Genomic DNA, 19265 nt, shown 5'->3' on the forward strand with positions numbered 1-19265 from the left:
CTGCTTGTTGGTTATAAGTAATCTTACCATAAGTGCAAAAGTTAAACTCCTGCTTGTCAAATTCTGCAGCAAACAGTAAATCTAACAATTGTGCAAAATGAATCTGTTTAGCAGAACCAGGGAGCAGCGTGTCGCCTTTCAAGAGTGGAGCTTTAACGTAATAGAGCAGAATTAAATGAGCAGGCTTGAAGCAATGCAGTCAAAAATCTGTTCTTGTGATTTCACATTTTCCAGGTTTTTATTTCTGTCCAAATACGGCACTGGGATGGAAACTGGAGAGTTTAAAAGTTTCAGCACCTTCAGTGCAGCGAGGTGTGCCGACACTGAAGTCAGCAAATCCCCCAACCTGTAATTTCTTACTTTTCTTACTTGTCTCTCGTTATGTTCTTGAAATAACAAAGATAGAACCTTTTAGTGTAACTTCAAACCACAAGCATTTATGATAGATTAGCCATAATTACGTATATATCTGCTTATTTTCACACATGACTTCATGTGATAAAACTGTTTTACTATAAAAGATTTTTTTCTGCAGCAAGGGCACAATTCACCACCCTGGAGGTCAGCAAGATTTATACTGAGTCATAAATGTTTAAAATCCCCGAGTCATCAGCAGCTTCTTTCTCTTTTTTATTACAGGGACCGATGGACCAAAGGTGGATTAAACCCTGCAGGATCAAACCTGTTTGGATTTTCTGATTGGGAAAATGTTAAACGAGTAAATGCTCCTCTATTGGCTCAGATCATTTTTTATTTGTGGTCAAAAGAGTGAGGCAAACTTGCCTTTTTTAATCAAATACTTCATGATTTTTCTACCAGTGCCCTTCTACTCTATATGAGTTTAAATGTTGCGCAGCTTTAACTCCTTTTTAATTTTCAGCTGTATAGTTTTAGGAATGACACTGGGGTAGAAGGATGAGTCAAATGTGAGCACTCTAAGTAAGAAGTTCCTCCCCATTTACAAAACAGTGAAATGTCCTTCTTCACTACAATTAAAAGTGATAAATTCAGAAGAAATAAAAGCAGTTGCCAGTCAGGGAACCATAGCAGAATCCACCTAGTCACAATACAGGCTCTGCAAAAGTAAATACCAGACAAAAGTTATGCGGGTTTCTGTTTTGTTGTGTTTCTTGTGCAAAGGCTTAATGACGTCTGTGAGATTTAGTGACGTTTACTCCGTTGCAGGGGACGGTCCAGTTCCTTTCCACTGCAGACTGAGCGATCGCGACTAACTCAGGAAGCAATAAAGTCTGCTCATTAAATCCGAGCTCTGTATTTACTGGCCACAGGAAAGCTGCAGTTTCTTTCACCAGTGAGAGTTTGGGACGCAGCCACTTTTTTTGCATTCAGGAACTTGTCAACTAAAGTTTATGAGCGTCCACATTTTAGGAGCAGTAGACGCCGGGGTCAGGCTGCTGATTTAATAGTCTGAAAATAAAATTAAATCAGCCACTTTTTCACAAATAATAATGTTCTCATTAAACTAAATGGGCTTCTAGGTTAAAGTGTTTTAGTTTCAAATTCAAACCAGCAGTATATCTTAAAAAAAGAAAACAACCTCTGCAGCTCACTCTTGAGAAGCTGCTAAAGTTCTCCATAAACCAGGCTAATTTCAGCCCACTGGATTACTCAATTCGTGCTTGTAAATCCCCACAAACACACACTTCCTTCTTTTTTTTTACTACAAGCCAGCAGCAGAAAAACATGTGAGCCTCCTCTGCCACACCTTCCCAGCAGGGGAAAGAGGTGACTCCAGGTAAAAGACCTGACAAAGGGTTATGGCGTCTGACTGAGCAGCTGCAGGGCTCTGAGCTCCGACCAATATACCCTACATTTAGATATCTAGACCACTGCTAATATATTTTTTGTACGAGCAAACTCTCTGGGATTCAATTCAACCTGCCAAGATGCCGAGTAAACACAAATTAAAAACGAAAACTACCAGCAAAGAGGGATCCGAAGGCGAGGCTAGCAGCGAAGTGGAAACCGAGCACATGGAGGAAGCTAACGCTAGCTCCCGGACTTCTGAAGCTAACCTCCTGGAAGCAATTCAAGCCTTGAAAACTCACTTTACCACGCAACTACAGGAAATTATAACTTCGAATCAAGAAATTAAAGACACAATTGGAGTATTCCTCGAGAGGCTTACCTCTGCAGAATCCCGCATTAGTAACCTGGAGGACGGCGTCGCCTCGTTAACAGGCAAAGAAACATCCATACAAAAGAAAATCCAGGATCTCGCTTTGAAGGTAGACGAGCTTGAAAACAGAAGCCGGAGATCCAACTTGAGACTCGTGGGTTTACCCGAAAAGACAGAACAAGGGGACACCGCTGCTTTTCTGCAGATCTGGCTGATAGAGGTCCTGGGACGGGACGCGTTTCCATCCCCCCCCATTATCGAGCGGGCCCACAGGCTGCAGGGCCAGAGTGTTCCAGGCGGCCCGCCACGCGTGATCATCATGAAATTCTTAAACTATCAAGACAAGATGAGGGTGATGACTGCAGCCCGTCTGAAAGGAAAGGTGATGTACAACGGCCGCCATGTGATGTTCTTCCCTGACCTATCCGCGGAGGTGGTGAAACAACGGAAACAATACGACCAGGTGAAACAACAACTCCGTAATCTAAATATAAACTTTGGGCTGATATTCCCAGCAAAGATGAGGATTTTCCAACGCGGCAATCGCTTCCTCTTCCACACGCCAACGGAGGTGGAGGAATTTATACAGAAAGCAAGACAACAAACTGACGGGTAACCACACTTACACGCTTGATGGCGTAAGCAAGGTTTAATAAGGATCAATATTTCATTTGATCGGTGATCCTGGACAATACACATTTCGACTAAGTCTCTCCCTCATAGCGGTGGGGAATAATTCTTGGTTACAATGGTCGGGGTTCGCAGTTTAATGTTGTGGTGCGAGTTGTTTAAGCAGACGTTTTTTCTGCTCCTGTTTTTCTAGGATCAGTAGCATAGCCAAGTCACAGAATAGAGGGGGAAGGGAGTAGGAGATTCCCACTGGTGGGAAATCTCAGGAAAGTCTTTTGTGTTTGTAAATGTTCAATGTTTTCAAGGTGCAATGTTCTACAAGTTGTAAATTGCAAGTTCGTACAGTTGAGACAAAAAACAGAAAGAGATGATATATTGACATTAAGCAAATGAGTACGGAGTCCGTTGTTGATGTGATCTCCTGGAATGTAAGAGGCCTTAGGAAATTGATCAAACTCAAAAAAGTAATGAATAGACTTAAACAATACCATCCAAAACTGGTTTTTATCCAAGAAACACACTTACTTACAACCGAAGTTGCACGACTAAGAAGAAGATGGCCGGGTCAAATACTTTCTAGCTCATTTTCTCCACACTCTAGGGGTGTGGCAATTCTTATTCATAAATCTTTACCTGTTTGTATAAAAAAGACTATCATAGATCCTGCTGGGAGATTCATAATAATCCAAGCCTCATTGATGAACCAAAACTTAATTTTGGTTAACCTGTATGGTCCTAATATAGATGACCCTGATTTCTACAATAATTTGTTTCTCTCTATTACAGCTTTCCACGGTGATGTGATCTTTGGTGGAGATTTTAATTGTACGTTAGATCCGAATCTCGACCGATCATCAGGTTTAGATTTGTCCCACCCTAAAAGTAGACGGGTTATTCAACATTTTATGTCTGAACTAAACTTAAGAGATATCTGGAGAGTACAGAATCCAACAAAGAAAGAATTTTCTTGCCACTCAACCACTCATAATAGCTATAGCCGTATAGATTACTTCCTAATTTCAAACTCCTTGGTTTCCAGAACTAAGAGTTGTGCCTACAAAAGCATATTGATCTCTGACCACTCACTATGCATGTTTAAATTTTCACCCATAATTGCGTTTAATCGTAATCCTATTTGGCGATTAAAACCCCACTGGTTGCAAATTCCCAAATTTCTGAAATTTATTGAGATAAATATTGATGATTACTTCAGCCTTAATAAATCTGAGACTACAGCATCTATTAGATGGGAAGCCTTTAAGGCTTTTATACGGGGTCAGATGATAAGCTACACAAAAAATAAAACTAACAAAACTGTCATGGAAATGCTAAAACTTGAAGAACAAATAAAAGAGACTGAGCTTGAGTTAAATCTAAAGGGCTCTAAAGAAAAGCAACAAGAATTGCTAATACTGAGAGCAAAATATGACAAACTATCCACTAACAAAGCTTCATCAGAGATATTCAGATTGAAACAATCCTACTATGATCAGGGAGAGAAGGCAGGAAAACTTCTAGCGTGGCGCATTAAGGCTTTGCAGAATGAGAGGGCAATAAATGAAATTATATCTGAAAATGAAAATACTACTGATCCTCAAAAAATTAATGATCTCTTTAAAGATTATTACTCAAAATTATATACGTCTAAAGGGCACATACCACAAGCATCACTTGACTCCTTTCTTAATTCTGTAAACATCCCCACACTTAGTGAAATAGCTAAATCGGATCTGGATATGCCAATATCTATAGGTGAACTCTCAAATGCAATAGACAAACTAAAATCAGGAAAATCACCTGGTCCAGATGGGATTCCTTTGGACCTATATAAAATATTTAAAAACAAATTACTGCAACCCCTCTATAATATGCTGTTGGAAAGTTATACCATTAAAGAATTACCTCCTTCCCTACGTAATGCAATCATAACAGTCCTACCTAAACCGGGAAAATCTCCCACTAGATGCGAATCCTTCCGACCAATCTCACTTATAAATTCTGATGCCAAAATAATATCTAAAGTTCTAGCAATCAGGCTTGAGAAATTTTTACCATCCCTTTCTGACCCTGATCAGAACGGATTTATAAAGGGGCGGCAAGCGCATCACGGCATCCGTCGTGTGCTGAATATAATTCATGCTAAATATGAACACCCTGATACAGCTTTGCTTTCACTTGATGCAGAAAAAGCATTCGATAGAGTGGAACATAATTATCTCTACAAAGTTCTCTCTCAATTTGGTTTTGGTAGTTATTTCATAAACTGGATTAAAATACTTTATAATAAACCCTCTGCCTCAGTTATAACTAATAACATTGTATCTAAGTCATTTAATCTCGGTAGGGGCACGCGTCAAGGTTGTCCCCTCTCGCCCCTCCTCTTTGTGCTGGGAATTGAGCCATTGGCTATTGCCATAAGGAATAATCAAAACATACATGGCGTCAGGATAAAAAATATTGAATCTAAAATTGGATTATTTGCCGATGATATTATTTTAATGTTGTCCAATCTAAATTGCTCAATCCCCCAACTTCTCAAAACTATCAATGAGTTTAGTTATATTTCCGGTTATAAACTTAACGAATCTAAATCCGCCATCCTATTTTTAAAACAGGCTGAAAGAAATAATCCTCCAATTCATACAACATTTCAGGTGGCAAAAGAGAGCCTTACTTACTTAGGCATAAAGATTACTCCAAACATAGATGATCTGGTTCGGGCAAATTACACGCCGGTGGTTAATTCAATAATGGAATCGCTTGATAGATGGTCTACCTTGCCTATATCTATGATTGGCCGTATAAATATTCTCAAAATGATCGTTCTCCCTAAATTCTTATATCTTTTCCAGGCTATCCCCCTTAATCCTCCTGACGGTTTTTTTACAAAAATTCAAACAATCCTAAATAACTTCATTTGGAACAACAGACGAGCCCGATTACGGTTATCCTTATTATATCTTCCATATGACAGAGGAGGGCTGGGTGTGCCAAATTTTAAGTGGTATTATTGGGCTGCTCAGCTCTCTAGTGCATCCTGCTGGTTTTCAGCAACTGATCTGTCGTGGGTAAAAATAGAAAATATAAATGCCACTCCTTTATCCCTAAATTCATATCTATACTCAAGGAAATGCAAAGAGTTATTAAAAAATACTTCCAACCCATTTGTTAAAAATACTATCCGAGTATGGTATGATGCTCATAAATTCAAAAATGAAATGCTAACACTATCCCAATTCTCCCCGATCTGGGGCAATATGTCATTTGAACCAGGTAGGAAAGACATGGGCTTTAAAACATGGTTTGCTAAAGGTTTATGCAAAATCTCAGATTTATTTGATAAAGGGATTATGATGAGGTTTGAAGATTTGAAACAAAAATTTGACATTCCAACTAAACATTTTTTTAAGTTTTTGCAAATCAGAAGTTTTGTCATGGGTACTCAAAAGTCTCTAACATTGCCTACTCTTACTTCTATAGAAGAATTGGCAACAAATGACCATTTGAAGAAGGGCCTAATATCCCGCTTTTATAACATCATCAAAGACAGCTCCCAGACATCCTCAGAGCACAAACGACTGGCTTGGTGTGAAGACTTGAAATGTAACATATCAGTAGAAGAATGGCAGAGGGCCTGTCTGAAGGCACAGACACAATCTATTAATACTCAATTTAAATTAATCCAATACAAATGGTTGATGAGAACATATGTTACTCCAACATTACTAAATAAATTTAATTCCAACATCCCGGATACATGTGCTAAATGTGGAGATAAAGGCAGTTTGATTCACTGCCTTTGGGAATGTCCTGAGATTCGGAAATTTTGGAAGGAGGTTTTGGATAAAATTTCACTTATCATTGGTATTGATCTCAATCTCTGTCCTAGGTTGTGTGTCTTAGGAATTTTTCCTGCTCAAACTCAAATAAGCAAGGTCGATCAAAAGTCCATAATTTATTGTTTGGTGCAGGCTAAGTATAGTATAGCCAGGTCCTGGAAATCTGTAACCAGACCCCAACTAAAAACTTGGATGTCTGCATTATCAAGCTCTCTTGCCTTGGAGAAACTCACCTTTATGATTAAGGGTAAATACTATGTGTTCCAAAAGATATGGGAAAAGTTTTTGCTATTCTTGGAAAATTTAAATACTCATAATGAGGATTGACTGAATGTACTCTGGCTAATTTTGATTATGTTTATTATTCTTATAATGACTGTAAATCTGTTATCTTCATGTTAATTCCAAATGTATGAAACTTAAACATTGACGTCGGGATGCCTAGAACCAGGGAGGACGTTGCCTTCACCTCATTCCTGTGGACTGTGATTAAATCTCTTGGACTAAGTCTCTACATACTCCCCTGAGATATCAATCTTAAAATATTTTGTCTCACTGTAATCAACTAATGCTGGTCACCTTGAATGTTTAAATTGTTAATGTGTTTTCTTTTCTTTTAGTTTTGTTAAGTGTTTTGTGCACTTGTGAGTTATTTGTCTGTATGTCTCTTTGAATTGTAAAAGACAATAAACAGATTGTGAAAAAAAAAAAAAAAGACCTGACAAACATTGGAAAGCCTTGTTGAGTATATGTCACAGCAGCTAAAATGCTTGCATCGAGGGAAGCATAGCAGCAAGCTTGTGCACACTGAAGCTGACTCACAATGTGGCCATTACTGAAGGCAGGAAAGCAACATCTGAAGTTCCTTCCCTGCAGCTTTTGCTGCGTTTATAGACAATTAATTAACCACGTGGCTGATATTGAGCTTTGGAAGAGGGCTGCATGTGGAGAAACGGAGCTGAAGGACAGTAGATAATGTGTTCGTCCTGTGGCTTTTGTTTTCCAGTGGGACGAGGCTGAGAAAGACAGAGTCAGCCTGAGTCGGCTGTCGGCGTGTTCAAACAAGGTAAACAGGCAGAAGACAGCAAGCTGCTCTTTTTCTTTTTATGCTGTTACGCAACAATACAGGCCGAGGTAAAGAGGAGTGTCTAGTGACTGTTTATCCTCTCCTCAGCTACCTGTTCACGCTTTCTGCACAAGAAATAAACTACTGTTATGTATGCTGTTATCATGAGTGTAGAGCCACCCAAAGAGGAATTAAAAATGCCACAATTCAAACGTAGGACTCAGGTATAATTGGGATGAAGGAATTGGTTGAGTTTTAAGGTTTAATAAATACCAAAACTATACTTCAAAGTCAGTAAAGGTGAAAAGACAAAGCTGTCTATTACAGGAGTCAACCTATATTTTCTCCCTTAACAAAGCTGTAGGGAGAAGATTGCTTTTGCATTTTAAGCAAAAACAATGCTCAAATATTTAATCAATAATATTTAATTATTTAATCCTGTTTTATTGTTAAAAAATTACCACGATCACACAGTTGGGATGAAGAGTTCTGGTGAATTAAAGTTTTTACTCTCCTTCAAATCCTGCAGCTGAAAGACCGTCGAATGAAAAAGAGGCTTCAGGTGCGCAGACACGTCGGGAGTCTTTATATTCCTTAATTTTCAGTGGTGATCGATGTGGATGGGGACCTATTTTATCTACCCATCCATCCATTTTCGAATATGTGAAAATCCCTACAGGAGGGGACGATCACCACAAATCTGGCTCCAGTGCGAGCTTACGATCACAGATTTGTTTTGACCATCAAGTTTAGCAATAAAAAAAAAAGTTGCATTCATTCTTTGCAGATTTAAACCAAACACTGGCTTTCTTCAAAGGTTGGCGATGGTATAATAGAAACCAAGGACCGCAGGATTTAGTCTGTCCAAATCAAAACAGCAATGAAAACACTGAACTTTACCACGGACGTGGGGTGAAACTAGGAGCAGAAAAACTGGAGATTATTAAGCTGCATTTACAATCGTGTCCAGCAGGATTTAACCAAATGCCGTGTGACTGAAAATGATGTTATTGTGAAGGAGCACCGTTTGTTTGCTTATGGGACAAGCTCTAAACTCGTCCCTGAAGAGTGACAGCTTAGACGAAATCTGTTAAGAAATAGTCATTCAGAATTAATTTAATATATCTCTGGGGTTGACACTGCAGCAGAATGACTTTTTATTATTATTTGTATGAAAAACCAAGTTATTAGCAAAGCATAAACTCTATCAGTGATTTAATAAAGAGCTGTTTTTGTACACATTAATAGAGATTATTATGGCAGTTATTTCAAATTATTGTGATTACATGAGTAATTGTTAACCATGGCGGCCCTTTTTATCATCAATCGTACACAACTGTCTCACAGGACCTATAATCCATAAATTCAAGATAACAAAACAGAGATGACAGTTCAGGCCCTTTTATTTATGCAGTACAGAGGAGGACAAACTTTGTTTTCTCAATGGTAACTAAAGCCCTGATTATGGATGTGCAGCAGAGCAAGGGGGCCTTTTATTCCCCGACTCTATATTTAATTCATCAACCAACTCGCTGATTGATGGTTTCTGAGAAGCGCTTCTAATTCAGCCATGGAGCTCTCATCTCGCAGATATCTGCTTTACATTTTGCCCTCAAGATCTACATGAGCAACATATTCAAACTCTGGATGCAAATGAGCTTTTATGTGACCGAACAGGAGCAGCAGCAGGCATTTTTATGTGTGTGTGAAAATCTGATTTTAGGCGGTAAAACGCAGCTTAGATGGTATTTCTGCTCAAGAGTACGAGAATAATTGAGACCTTAAGTAGCAGCGCAGAGCTAAAGCTTAACTCGACTTGACGGTTTAACCCTAACTTGTTTGAGTATTTTACGCTGGACGGTGCGTTCACGCAAAATTAGTTTGCAGTGGCTGACATTGCTGAGTGATGAGTGAGTTATGTGCTGGGCCATTCCGTTTTTAGATTAGACGGAGGAAAAAACATGAATAGAGCAAATAATTAGTATAAGTAAATACATCAGAGATAAAACATACAGGCTGAAAATTTAAATGTTAAAGCAAGTAAATGACTTTTATCCACTTAATTAACATCATTGTAAGCATCTGTGCGCTGTTCTTCTGCAAGGCTAAGAGTACCCTTGCCCTTTAGATACTGAGATATCCTTGTTTGGTTTCAAAGGTCAAGATATGAGTTGTTGAAATGAGAGGAATGAGCACTCAGTTCTCTATCAGCTGCTCGACAAAGTGAAAAGGGCTTTTCTTTGACGCTGCAATCACGTGAAACTCCGCGTGAAACTCCACGTATTACTCCGCTCCTCGTTGACAGTTTAAACACAGATGTATGGTTTGTGAGACGTTTTTAAAGCTGATATTTACACACCTTCTTTGATAAGGGTCATATAGAGTGTAACGCCAGGGCAGCAGCGAGGAGGTGAAAAACATCAGGGGGTGGGTAGGATCATCACCCTGAACATAAATGTGGTTTTAATTTTGATCTTTAAACTGTGCAACAGCACTTAATCATAAAGCAAATAAATGGTTTGATTTATTCACCCTTTAAAATGTATTTGGAACTAAATTCTGATGCTGTTATTATAAGTTTAAAGTTAGTTTATCAGAGGAATGAAGCTCTGTTTGCAAAGTTCTGCCTGCTTGGAGATAATTAACTAAAGTGAGAGGGGTTAACATCAATAGGAATGAGTTGAATCTTTATCGTGACAAGGAATAACGGTTGTTTGTAGGGATGTTTTTTAATGTGCTTATGTAGAGTAGGTATCAGTCATCAGTATTTTACCTACAGCAGACATTGATGAGATTGGTTGGAGAATCTGATGGAAGCTTTAAGGTACAAGGTCCACAAAAGAGCGAATTTTCCAGCTAAAATCGTGCAATTTCAAAACCTTTCTAGCAGTTTGACCAAATGTTACGTTAAATATTTTTACACTTCATTGCGTTTTCTCAACCGAACAGCATTCATGTTGCTAAAAGTGCTAGAAGTTTTATAATGCTCTTGAAATAACAAAGCTAAAACCTTTCAGTGTGTAACTAGGTACAAAAAGCATCAAATTTAACCTGAACATGCACCAACTCAGAATTTTTTTACCACAAGCAAAATAGCTCATTAGCTGTAATTATATATTTGCTTATTTTCAACAAATGGTGTCATCTGATAAAAGTTTTACACCACTGAAATAAGTGTGGGAATATTTTTTTCTGCAGCGAGGACACAACTGGAGGTTAACACGATTCATAATTGTCATAATCATAACTGCTGAATGTATCTAACCGTACAACAACCTACAATAAAACTGAATGATTTCAAGAGCAAAGAGATTACTTTTCTATGGTGATATAAATATCTGCATTAGCCAAAACATACAGAGGAAAAACTGTGAGAGAGACAGAATAACTCCTAGCGTATTATAGGATATTTTAGCACAGAGCATGCAGTTAGCGTAGCAACACAAACATAGTTAAGCTGGAAAAATTGTGTTAATGAAAACAATTTTCTCATGCAAAAGACGTGGTGTGAAATTACCTAATATAGTGTTCATCTGAACTGGTTGAGTTTTTAAGTTTGAGTTAATTTAGGTAGTGGAAATTTGATCTTGAAAGGCTCCTGCTCTAAGAAGCTGTTAGCTTGAATATTTCACTCCAATTCTCCAAACAAAGACCGCTCTGACTGCTGTCTGCTGCAGGTACTCAAAAGTCGTCCACACAACTTTATTTAAGAATAGCCCTTAATTCGTTTAAGCTTGGCTGAGTTTTACTTGGCTGTACCCGCATGTCCTGATGTTTGGTCAACTGCAAGCTGCTGACAAAAATACAATAACGGCAACAAATATCTCTAAAATGATAATCAGACATCGTAAAATGTGAAGATAAATTGTACTTTTGACATGTTCTAAGCTTTGGCAGAAGCAGTCCAACATGTTTTGGATTTACTAAAGCTTCTACAAAGTTTTACATACCTGTGGCATTTTCGCACAAATCCTGCACAAAGTCCCGTATTTGGTTCAAGATAAGCAGCACAGGCATTTATAATCTGTGGATAAAATGCATTATAAGTTTAGCACTCATAATGTTTGTATCCTGACACAAAATGACAGGTTTCACGTCAACACTGCAGTACAACATCATTCACAAGCTTCATGGAACGGCTGAATATGAACGAGCACCTCCAAAGTCTACAGATAAACACTTTAATGTAACACAAGTTGAACTTCTGCAACGCTTTGTCCACCATTTATCTTTTATTAATGAATTCTAGCATTTCCATTCAAGCGCTGAAGAAAAACCACTTTTTCTTGCAAGTTACAAAACTGAAGAATGTGAACATTTTTCAGCCAAGAAAGTCAAGTTTCTTCCTCAGCTTCTCGAACGTTAACATTTTCTTAGTAAAAAAAATTGTAAGTTCAGTCAAAAATGATCTTTTCTTGTTGCTAATCAGATCATTTTGATGCCAAAATCTAATCAAAAGGCGGTTTTATGCACACAAAAAAACCAAGTATCTCAAACAACAGTGTAATAAATAACACTGCTGGTGGGAAAAAGCTGCAGATAAAAAGGAAGACTTTGGACTTCAGGCGGTGGAGGAGCAGCAATAAAGTTAATTTACTGTTTCATGTCAGCATCATGAGACAATAAGACTTAATTTTGTCATCTGGTCCACTTTTTATCTTAGAGCTCATTGTGCAAATCAAAATATACATTTGTGGACTTTATAGACTGATTCAGGGCAACTAAAAACATCCTTTTTCTGTATGTTACAACCGAGAATGCATCCTAATTTCCTCCTATACATCATGCAGAGCTTACTTTGCCGGTTAAAAAAGACAAAGTAATGATCTCAAATTTAAGGCACTTACATAAGAGACTTTAATGACGTTCTGTAGGCATTTAATCACACTTATCTATCAGACTTTCTGTCCTTATTCAGAGTTTCCACTTTGTGTCCCAGCTGACACAACACAGAACCACAACTTCAAGTATTTACTTTGACTTGACGACCACTGAAGTTCTTATAAAACTGTTCTGAGCTGTAAAATACTCAGTGTGACGGGTAAACTGATCTCACTGGCGTTTAAAATCCTGGTTATTTTTGTCCTGCTGACAACCTGTTTTTCTTCTTGTAGGATCAGAGAGAGCTTTGAGATCAACAGCTAAAAGTTTAATGAAAGCAGCCAAAATCTTTTGCCTTCGTAGGCCGAGGATATAAGCTACAGCCTTTACTCTGAGCTTTTCTCCTCACGTAACGATTTTCTGTTGTTTTCCACAAACAGAGCTTTATTTCAGTTGGCCCTTTGGTTTTGTTGTTCTCTCTGTTCAGATGATTGATTTTTTCCTCAATGAATCTTTACAAAACACACCGCAAGACTGGTGGTTTGAAGCGAAAACCCCATTTTATTTAGTTTTGCTTCATCGTTGGAGCTCAAAAAGCCTCCTCGTGTGTTTCCAGGTTATTTGTTTGCCCGGTGATTTGGCTAGAAACGAAACGCCGAGCACGTTTGAGATGCAAGAGGCAGAAACAGAAAAGCTGATTCCAGCATGCTAGTAAACAGAGAGAACAATGGCACCATTGTGCAGTTTGACTTAAGGTTCTGGTACCATCAGATAAAAGCCAACATGCTGCCCTTTTCTGAAACCAACAACAACATACCAAAAAAAGAAAAAGGACAGCCTGCCTTAAGATTTAAAGAGTGTCCCTCTGAGGCATGAAAACCAAAGAAATATGAACTGTCTGAACAGTTCCTTGAAAGCCCGAGAACATGTCAGCCGTTCCTAGAAGACCTCTTTACATGCCAGCTCCCTCTTTCGGCTCGCAGAAGATCTGGGCGTCTCAGTTTCACGCATCCGGAGTGGAGAACGCCGACAACTAACTCTCTGTTCGTCCCTTCAGACCTCGCGGCTCCACCAGAGGCTTCACCGGGTCACATTTCATCAACAGGTCACAGGACGGCTCGCAGCACCAACGGACCATAAGTTTCCACCACGAAGGCCAATTGGGGCTTAGGTTGGCCACCATCTGTCCTCTTGTTTGTTCTCCCAGCATCAATCTGTAGTTGACCTATTCTTAGCCTGGCTGTGCCTTTAACTCGTGGTAAGACTGCAGAAACAGCAACTATGGATGAGTGACAAATTAAAGGAAAAACAGGATGGTGGGTCACAACTCAGGCTTTGATGGTCCTTGATATATTTTGCCTTTATAGCTCCACTTAAGTGACAAAACAGCTTCAACTTGCTGTATAATGTGTTCCTTTCTGCCAAAACAGGACATTTTTGCAAACAAAGTCAACCTAATAAAAACATTTGATCACAAACACAAAGTTCTGACTATGAAAACCAACATATTTTGGAGACTGTGCAGTGTTTTTTTTTAAATTTGAGGGGTAAATAAGTCATTTGCAATAATTGACGGTGTATTCTGACCCGTTTTTGACACGCTCTACTTAAAAATACACAAATAAAAGGTTGCAAACTGGACACATTCTTGTAGATCACCTGCATGTGTTCTCATAAAAAATACATTTCTAAGTAGATCTCTTGAAACTTGCTTGTAAATTTCAATCTGAACATTTTATTCTATTACCATGATTGCTCTCAAATTTGTATTTCTTTGTTATGTAAACTTGCCTCATAAAGGAAAAGAAAAACCACTACTATGACTGTTTGATGGATGTTCTCATCAAAATATCAATAAAGCATATGGCAAAATATTGATCTTTATTATAAATGGTGCTTAAACACACCATATATTTAATTTATTTTAAATATTTTTAATAATGAAAAGGAAAAAAAACACATGAAAACTACAAATCCTAATAATAAATGATCATAGCATTCTTGAAGACGTGAATTTTGCCCGCCGTCTTAAACGCCAAAGTTTAAAACAAAGATATTGTGTGTTCTGGTAATGCTCAGATTATGTGATGGGAATGACCCTCAGCAACTACCACATCAAATTTTAGCTCAATATCTGTAAAAGTGACCGATTTACACCCTTTTTCATGTTGGCTAAGGTCGATTAACTGTGGCGGCCATCTTGATTTGGGTTCTCTCTGAAAGTTAACTAGTTGTTGATGAAAATCAAAGATTAATTTGAGAGTTTCTTTACAATCCATTCACTGGGTTATGAGATATTTTGCTAACAGAGAGACAAATGAACACACACAGACAAATGGCTCTCATGGTGTGAGCAGAATTTTCTTTATTTCTTATATTTGCTGAAGTTTTTAATTCTCACCTGATACAACCGATCTAGTTTTATTATTTTAGTCACATTTTATTTTATATTTAGGGAAAGTTTTAGAGATTCCAAGTACCCTTAATATTAAATTAAAGCAATACAGTGAGTCCATGATGCACAGGGGTAATTAATTTTAGAGAATAAACAAATAATCTGAGTTTGTGATTAATCTACTTAGCACTATAAAGTGAAGCCAAAGGACATTTTGTTTTGGTATAAAAACAATGCAGCTTTTTTGGACTGAAGCTGTTGGTTGGAGGATGCTCAAAAGAAACACTAAGAGTTTTTTCCTCCTCCGACCATCTGTAATTAAGTCATGATGCCAGCTGAAGCTCCCAAACTTTTCTCTCAAACCACAGATTGATGATTCTCGTTTTGGAGCGTCTACCAGAGAGGACAATCCAGCCATGAGAGGCGGCTGCTGCTCTACGCCAGGCCTCGCTCTATTACCAAGAATGGGTTCACATGAACAACACTTTGTGACGATCTTTATTTGCCTTTGATTTCATTTTCCCATGAGTGAAAAGTCGTGTGTCGTCAGACGTCACAACAACAGCAGGCAGTGCAGACAAAAACAGATTGTCTCGACTGCAATCAGGCCCGCTCGATCAGACAGCCAAGCTGTAAAAAACAAATATAAAACCAGAACTCATAAAAATGCAGATCATATTGTGACGCTGAGTCATTCATAAATCAGCAGATGTGTTTGAGGAAGCAGAGTAGCAGCTGCTCCCACACAGGCAGAAAACTGTAATAATAATAATAATAATAATATATTTCAAAAACAGCTTTTAGAGAAATCTCTCAACAGAGTGTGTTAAGATATTTCCCTTAAAATAAAAAATGTTACGGTCCTAGATCAGGTTATTTAGGTAGGGTTCTGTAGAAAGGTTATGAACAATTAATATCCTACCTGTTGTAGATAGATTTTTAAATGTCCTCAATTTGAAGAAATTGGGTAATTTGACAGGATTGGTGCTAATTTCAAAGATTATTGCTGCCATCTTAAAACAACTACAACTGCAAAAAGAATTATCGCAGTTAAAGGAAGCTCTATTTCATAAACTTATTAAAAAACTGTTTCTTCAAGTTAATGTAGATTAAAGAGCTGTCAGTGACAGGTAAGATGTTAATTGTTTATAAGCTTTCTACAGAACCCCACTCTGAAAGATCTGAACTATTCCTTTATGGTTGTAGTGTTGCGAGAAGAAACATCAGAGTATTTTAAGGAAAGATTTATCGATTATTAAAGTAGAAGTCTTTGCCAAAGTTTGTACAAATCTATGGAAAACCTAATTGAAAACACTGAAGTGTTCAACTAGCATGTGCTAATCTCCACAAATCTTTTTTTTCTTTTTGGAGTATTACAGGACGTGAACGAGTTTTCCCAGTAAAGCCCTGAAGGCGAAGCGATCGGCTGCTGGCAGAAAGACAGCTTCGACAGGTGCTCTACAGCTGACTGTCACCGTTTCTCCAGGGAAACTCGAGAGGGAATCGTTCCTAAAAAGAAAAACGGTCAAACCAGCCCGTTCTGTGCTGTGGACGTTGTTGTGTCGTGTCAATGATTAGGAGGACGTCTCAGGTCAGGAAGCTCTTACCACAATCCCCTTTGACAAGACCTTCTGTATTAACTCAACGGCTTATTTGCTCACTTGAAGAAACTGAACGGCAGAACAGCAACAGAAACCTGGAGGCTTTGTTTTCTCCTCACTGCAGAGCGCACAGCGTCCTCATCTCAGCGCTTGAACGCGAGCGATGACATACACTTGGGGTTTTTAGGTCGCTCACAGGTGCACGAAACAATGTCTGCCCGTCACAATCAGCTTCACGCTTATGTAAAGACTCCCGCCGGCGTGCATGAATGCAGTCGGCTTTGACTCATTTTCGTCTCTCTGCGAACAGATGGAGGGAGCCCCTGGAAGGAGTGTGGAGAAACTGTGGCGAGCTGCAGAGCAGAGATGGGTGTGGATTAAACAGGAGGAAAGCCTGCAGAGCTGCGTTATTGAGCCAAATGTCAGGGGACCAGTGGAAATCCTCAATCCGGGCTGGACTGTAAGGAAACAAACTCAGCGTGACGGGTGCTACGACAAGCAGACCATCACAATGAAGGCAAATAACAATAAATCTGCTTCAGTGTTTTGTGTTTTTTTTAGACATTTCCATTTGAAGCAAAAGATAAGGCATCCTCTACCCATTACAAGTGTTTCATTGGATGGAAATTGTTTTTTGCCACTTGGCCACACCCTACGAAAAGCAAAATATGTCCCCCATCGCTAACAATGGAGCTGCAGTGTCATCATAAACTAATGTCCGTTGCTCCTGACAGGAATCTACGGGAACCATCCAAGAATCAGCAACCAAATGTGGACAGAAATTTGCTTTTCAGTAAATTTCACACAACTTGGGAAACATTTCCAAATCAAAACTCGACACCGTTTAAAATCCTGAATGCCTGGTTTGACTCAAACAAACAGGAGATTCAGACTGCAAACGGACAGATTTGTTCAAACAGTTCATGTCACTGGCCTGTAGAAACGCTGTACACGGTGGAAAATATAGATGACATTGTTATCCTGTATTAAAAGTTTTGAGACAGTTGAAAGGCACAGTTACTCTTTGGAGCATACTTTAAAGGTTCAATTCCTTTCTGTGCAGATTTTATTTGCAGAATACGCCTGTGAATATATCCCTTATAAGGCTGATTTGATTAATTTATCTTTAACCACTTCTGAGACCTAAAGTGGGAACTGATTAGTTGGGTGTTTTTTGCCATTCAGTGGCCTAAACCTGATAATGCAAAAACCACAATAACATCATTTGCACTTCCTCTAAATCAGAGGTGTCAAACTCAGCTACACAAGGGGGCCAAAATTAAAATATTAGTCCTAACAAAGAGCCAATCTCCATCAATATTTAGACAAAACAAACACAAATGAACCTTGGTTTTATTTGTAATGTCAAATCATTCTTACAGAAATATCAAATACCCTTTCCCTTTTACATATTATATAGAATTCAGAGCAAACATACTTTAATGAGCAAAGAAAAATTGATTGAACTTTAAAAGAGACATCATTAGCAATCATTTCATGTCTTCTTATGATTTTTCTCTCCATTAAAACAGCTAAAATCAACAAAAATCTGATCACACAGCTACTAACATCTAACTCTGAAACAAGAAGAAAATACAGAAAAAGACAATAAACATTAAAGCAGACTCTGTTACTCTGATGCACATTGACTCAAGTCAGATATCCGATATCGTTTCTTGGCAGAATCAACAAGAGTCTGATTGGTCCCATTTGATGCTCTCTGTTGTTCTTCTCACGTCAAAATGAAGGAAAACTGAGAAATTAAAACCTAGTTTTCTTGAGTTACTTCAAAGTAACTCACAGGAAGACTTCACTAAACAAACTGTCCCAAACTGGAGGGCCAGATCTACAAATATTTAAAAGTTATCTTGGGGGCAAAATAAAATGTAACCAAGGGGCTGCGGGCCTTGAGTTTGACACATGCTCTAAATGCATGACCAATATTTTTTTCTAATTTTCTGCATTGATGTGCTTTTCTTCAAGACATTCTACCAAAAACAATGAAATACTCATGACATGCCACACATGCTGTTCAGTTTCCTCTCAGGTATTAACCGTCTCAGCAAACAATCAAAGTTTGATGAATAAAATGAAACAGACGTGCTTTTAAAAATACCCAGAACAGAGCAAAGACAAATCATACATTTCCTACAAACTTCAAATTTAAGTGTCACTAATTACAAGTTAAGTCCATGCAGCTGGAATATTTTTGATTGGCCACAAAATACTCAAGCAAAGATAACATCTGAGGTTAGTATAGCTGCAAATAAAACGGGAATCTACAGTTTAAAATCGTCGATGTGCTGCATGTCAGAGCTGCTGAAACAGGTCGGTCCTGCTGCTGAGTGAGTGCTGATGGGCGGGTCAACTCGAGCACAACGGGTCGGGTAATTGAAGCAAATCTTTCTTTTAGGGCATCAAGCTTTGATTGAATTTAATTTAGCAAAACGACGACTGAATCCCCGATTCGGTTTGTCTGACAGCCGGAGGACAGACTGGAGGAAAACTGCCTTGTTTGTGAATCACTGCTGTTGTCTTCGCTCGATCCTGAGCGTCCTGATTCAGAGTGATACAGATGAGCCGTGACTTCGCAAATTCCTTGTCTTCAGACGTGCCGGTTTCCTCGTAGGGCTTTTATTGCAACAAGAGGAAGAGCGTCAGAACTCCAATTCAGCACTACTGTGCAACAGCTGTCCACCCTTTCATATTACCCCGTCCCGAAGAGAGCAGAACAAGTTCAACCACGAAAGGCTCGATTTATTTCCTGCCATCT

General features: G+C 38.6%; 1 protein-coding gene across 3 annotated transcripts in view; it reads right to left on the reverse strand.

Annotated features, from left to right (window-relative positions):
• nrbp2b (nuclear receptor binding protein 2b) overlaps window positions 1-19265 on the reverse strand; it is a 38785-nt gene that overhangs the window by 15877 nt on the left and 3643 nt on the right. The window contains exon 2 of one of the 3 annotated variants that reach the window (XM_025003825.2): window positions 11626-11699. The exons of the other annotated variants lie outside the window; for them this stretch is intronic. Coding sequence (XP_024859593.1) covers window positions 11626-11634 — 9 coding nt within the window. The 5' untranslated portion in view covers window positions 11635-11699. The remainder of the gene's footprint in view (window positions 1-11625; window positions 11700-19265) is intronic. 3 annotated transcript variants of the gene reach the window in all.

The sequence above is a fragment of the Kryptolebias marmoratus genome, linkage group LG21 (genome assembly GCF_001649575.2).
Source record: "Kryptolebias marmoratus isolate JLee-2015 linkage group LG21, ASM164957v2, whole genome shotgun sequence".
NCBI classification, from domain to species: domain Eukaryota; kingdom Metazoa; phylum Chordata; class Actinopteri; order Cyprinodontiformes; family Rivulidae; genus Kryptolebias; species Kryptolebias marmoratus.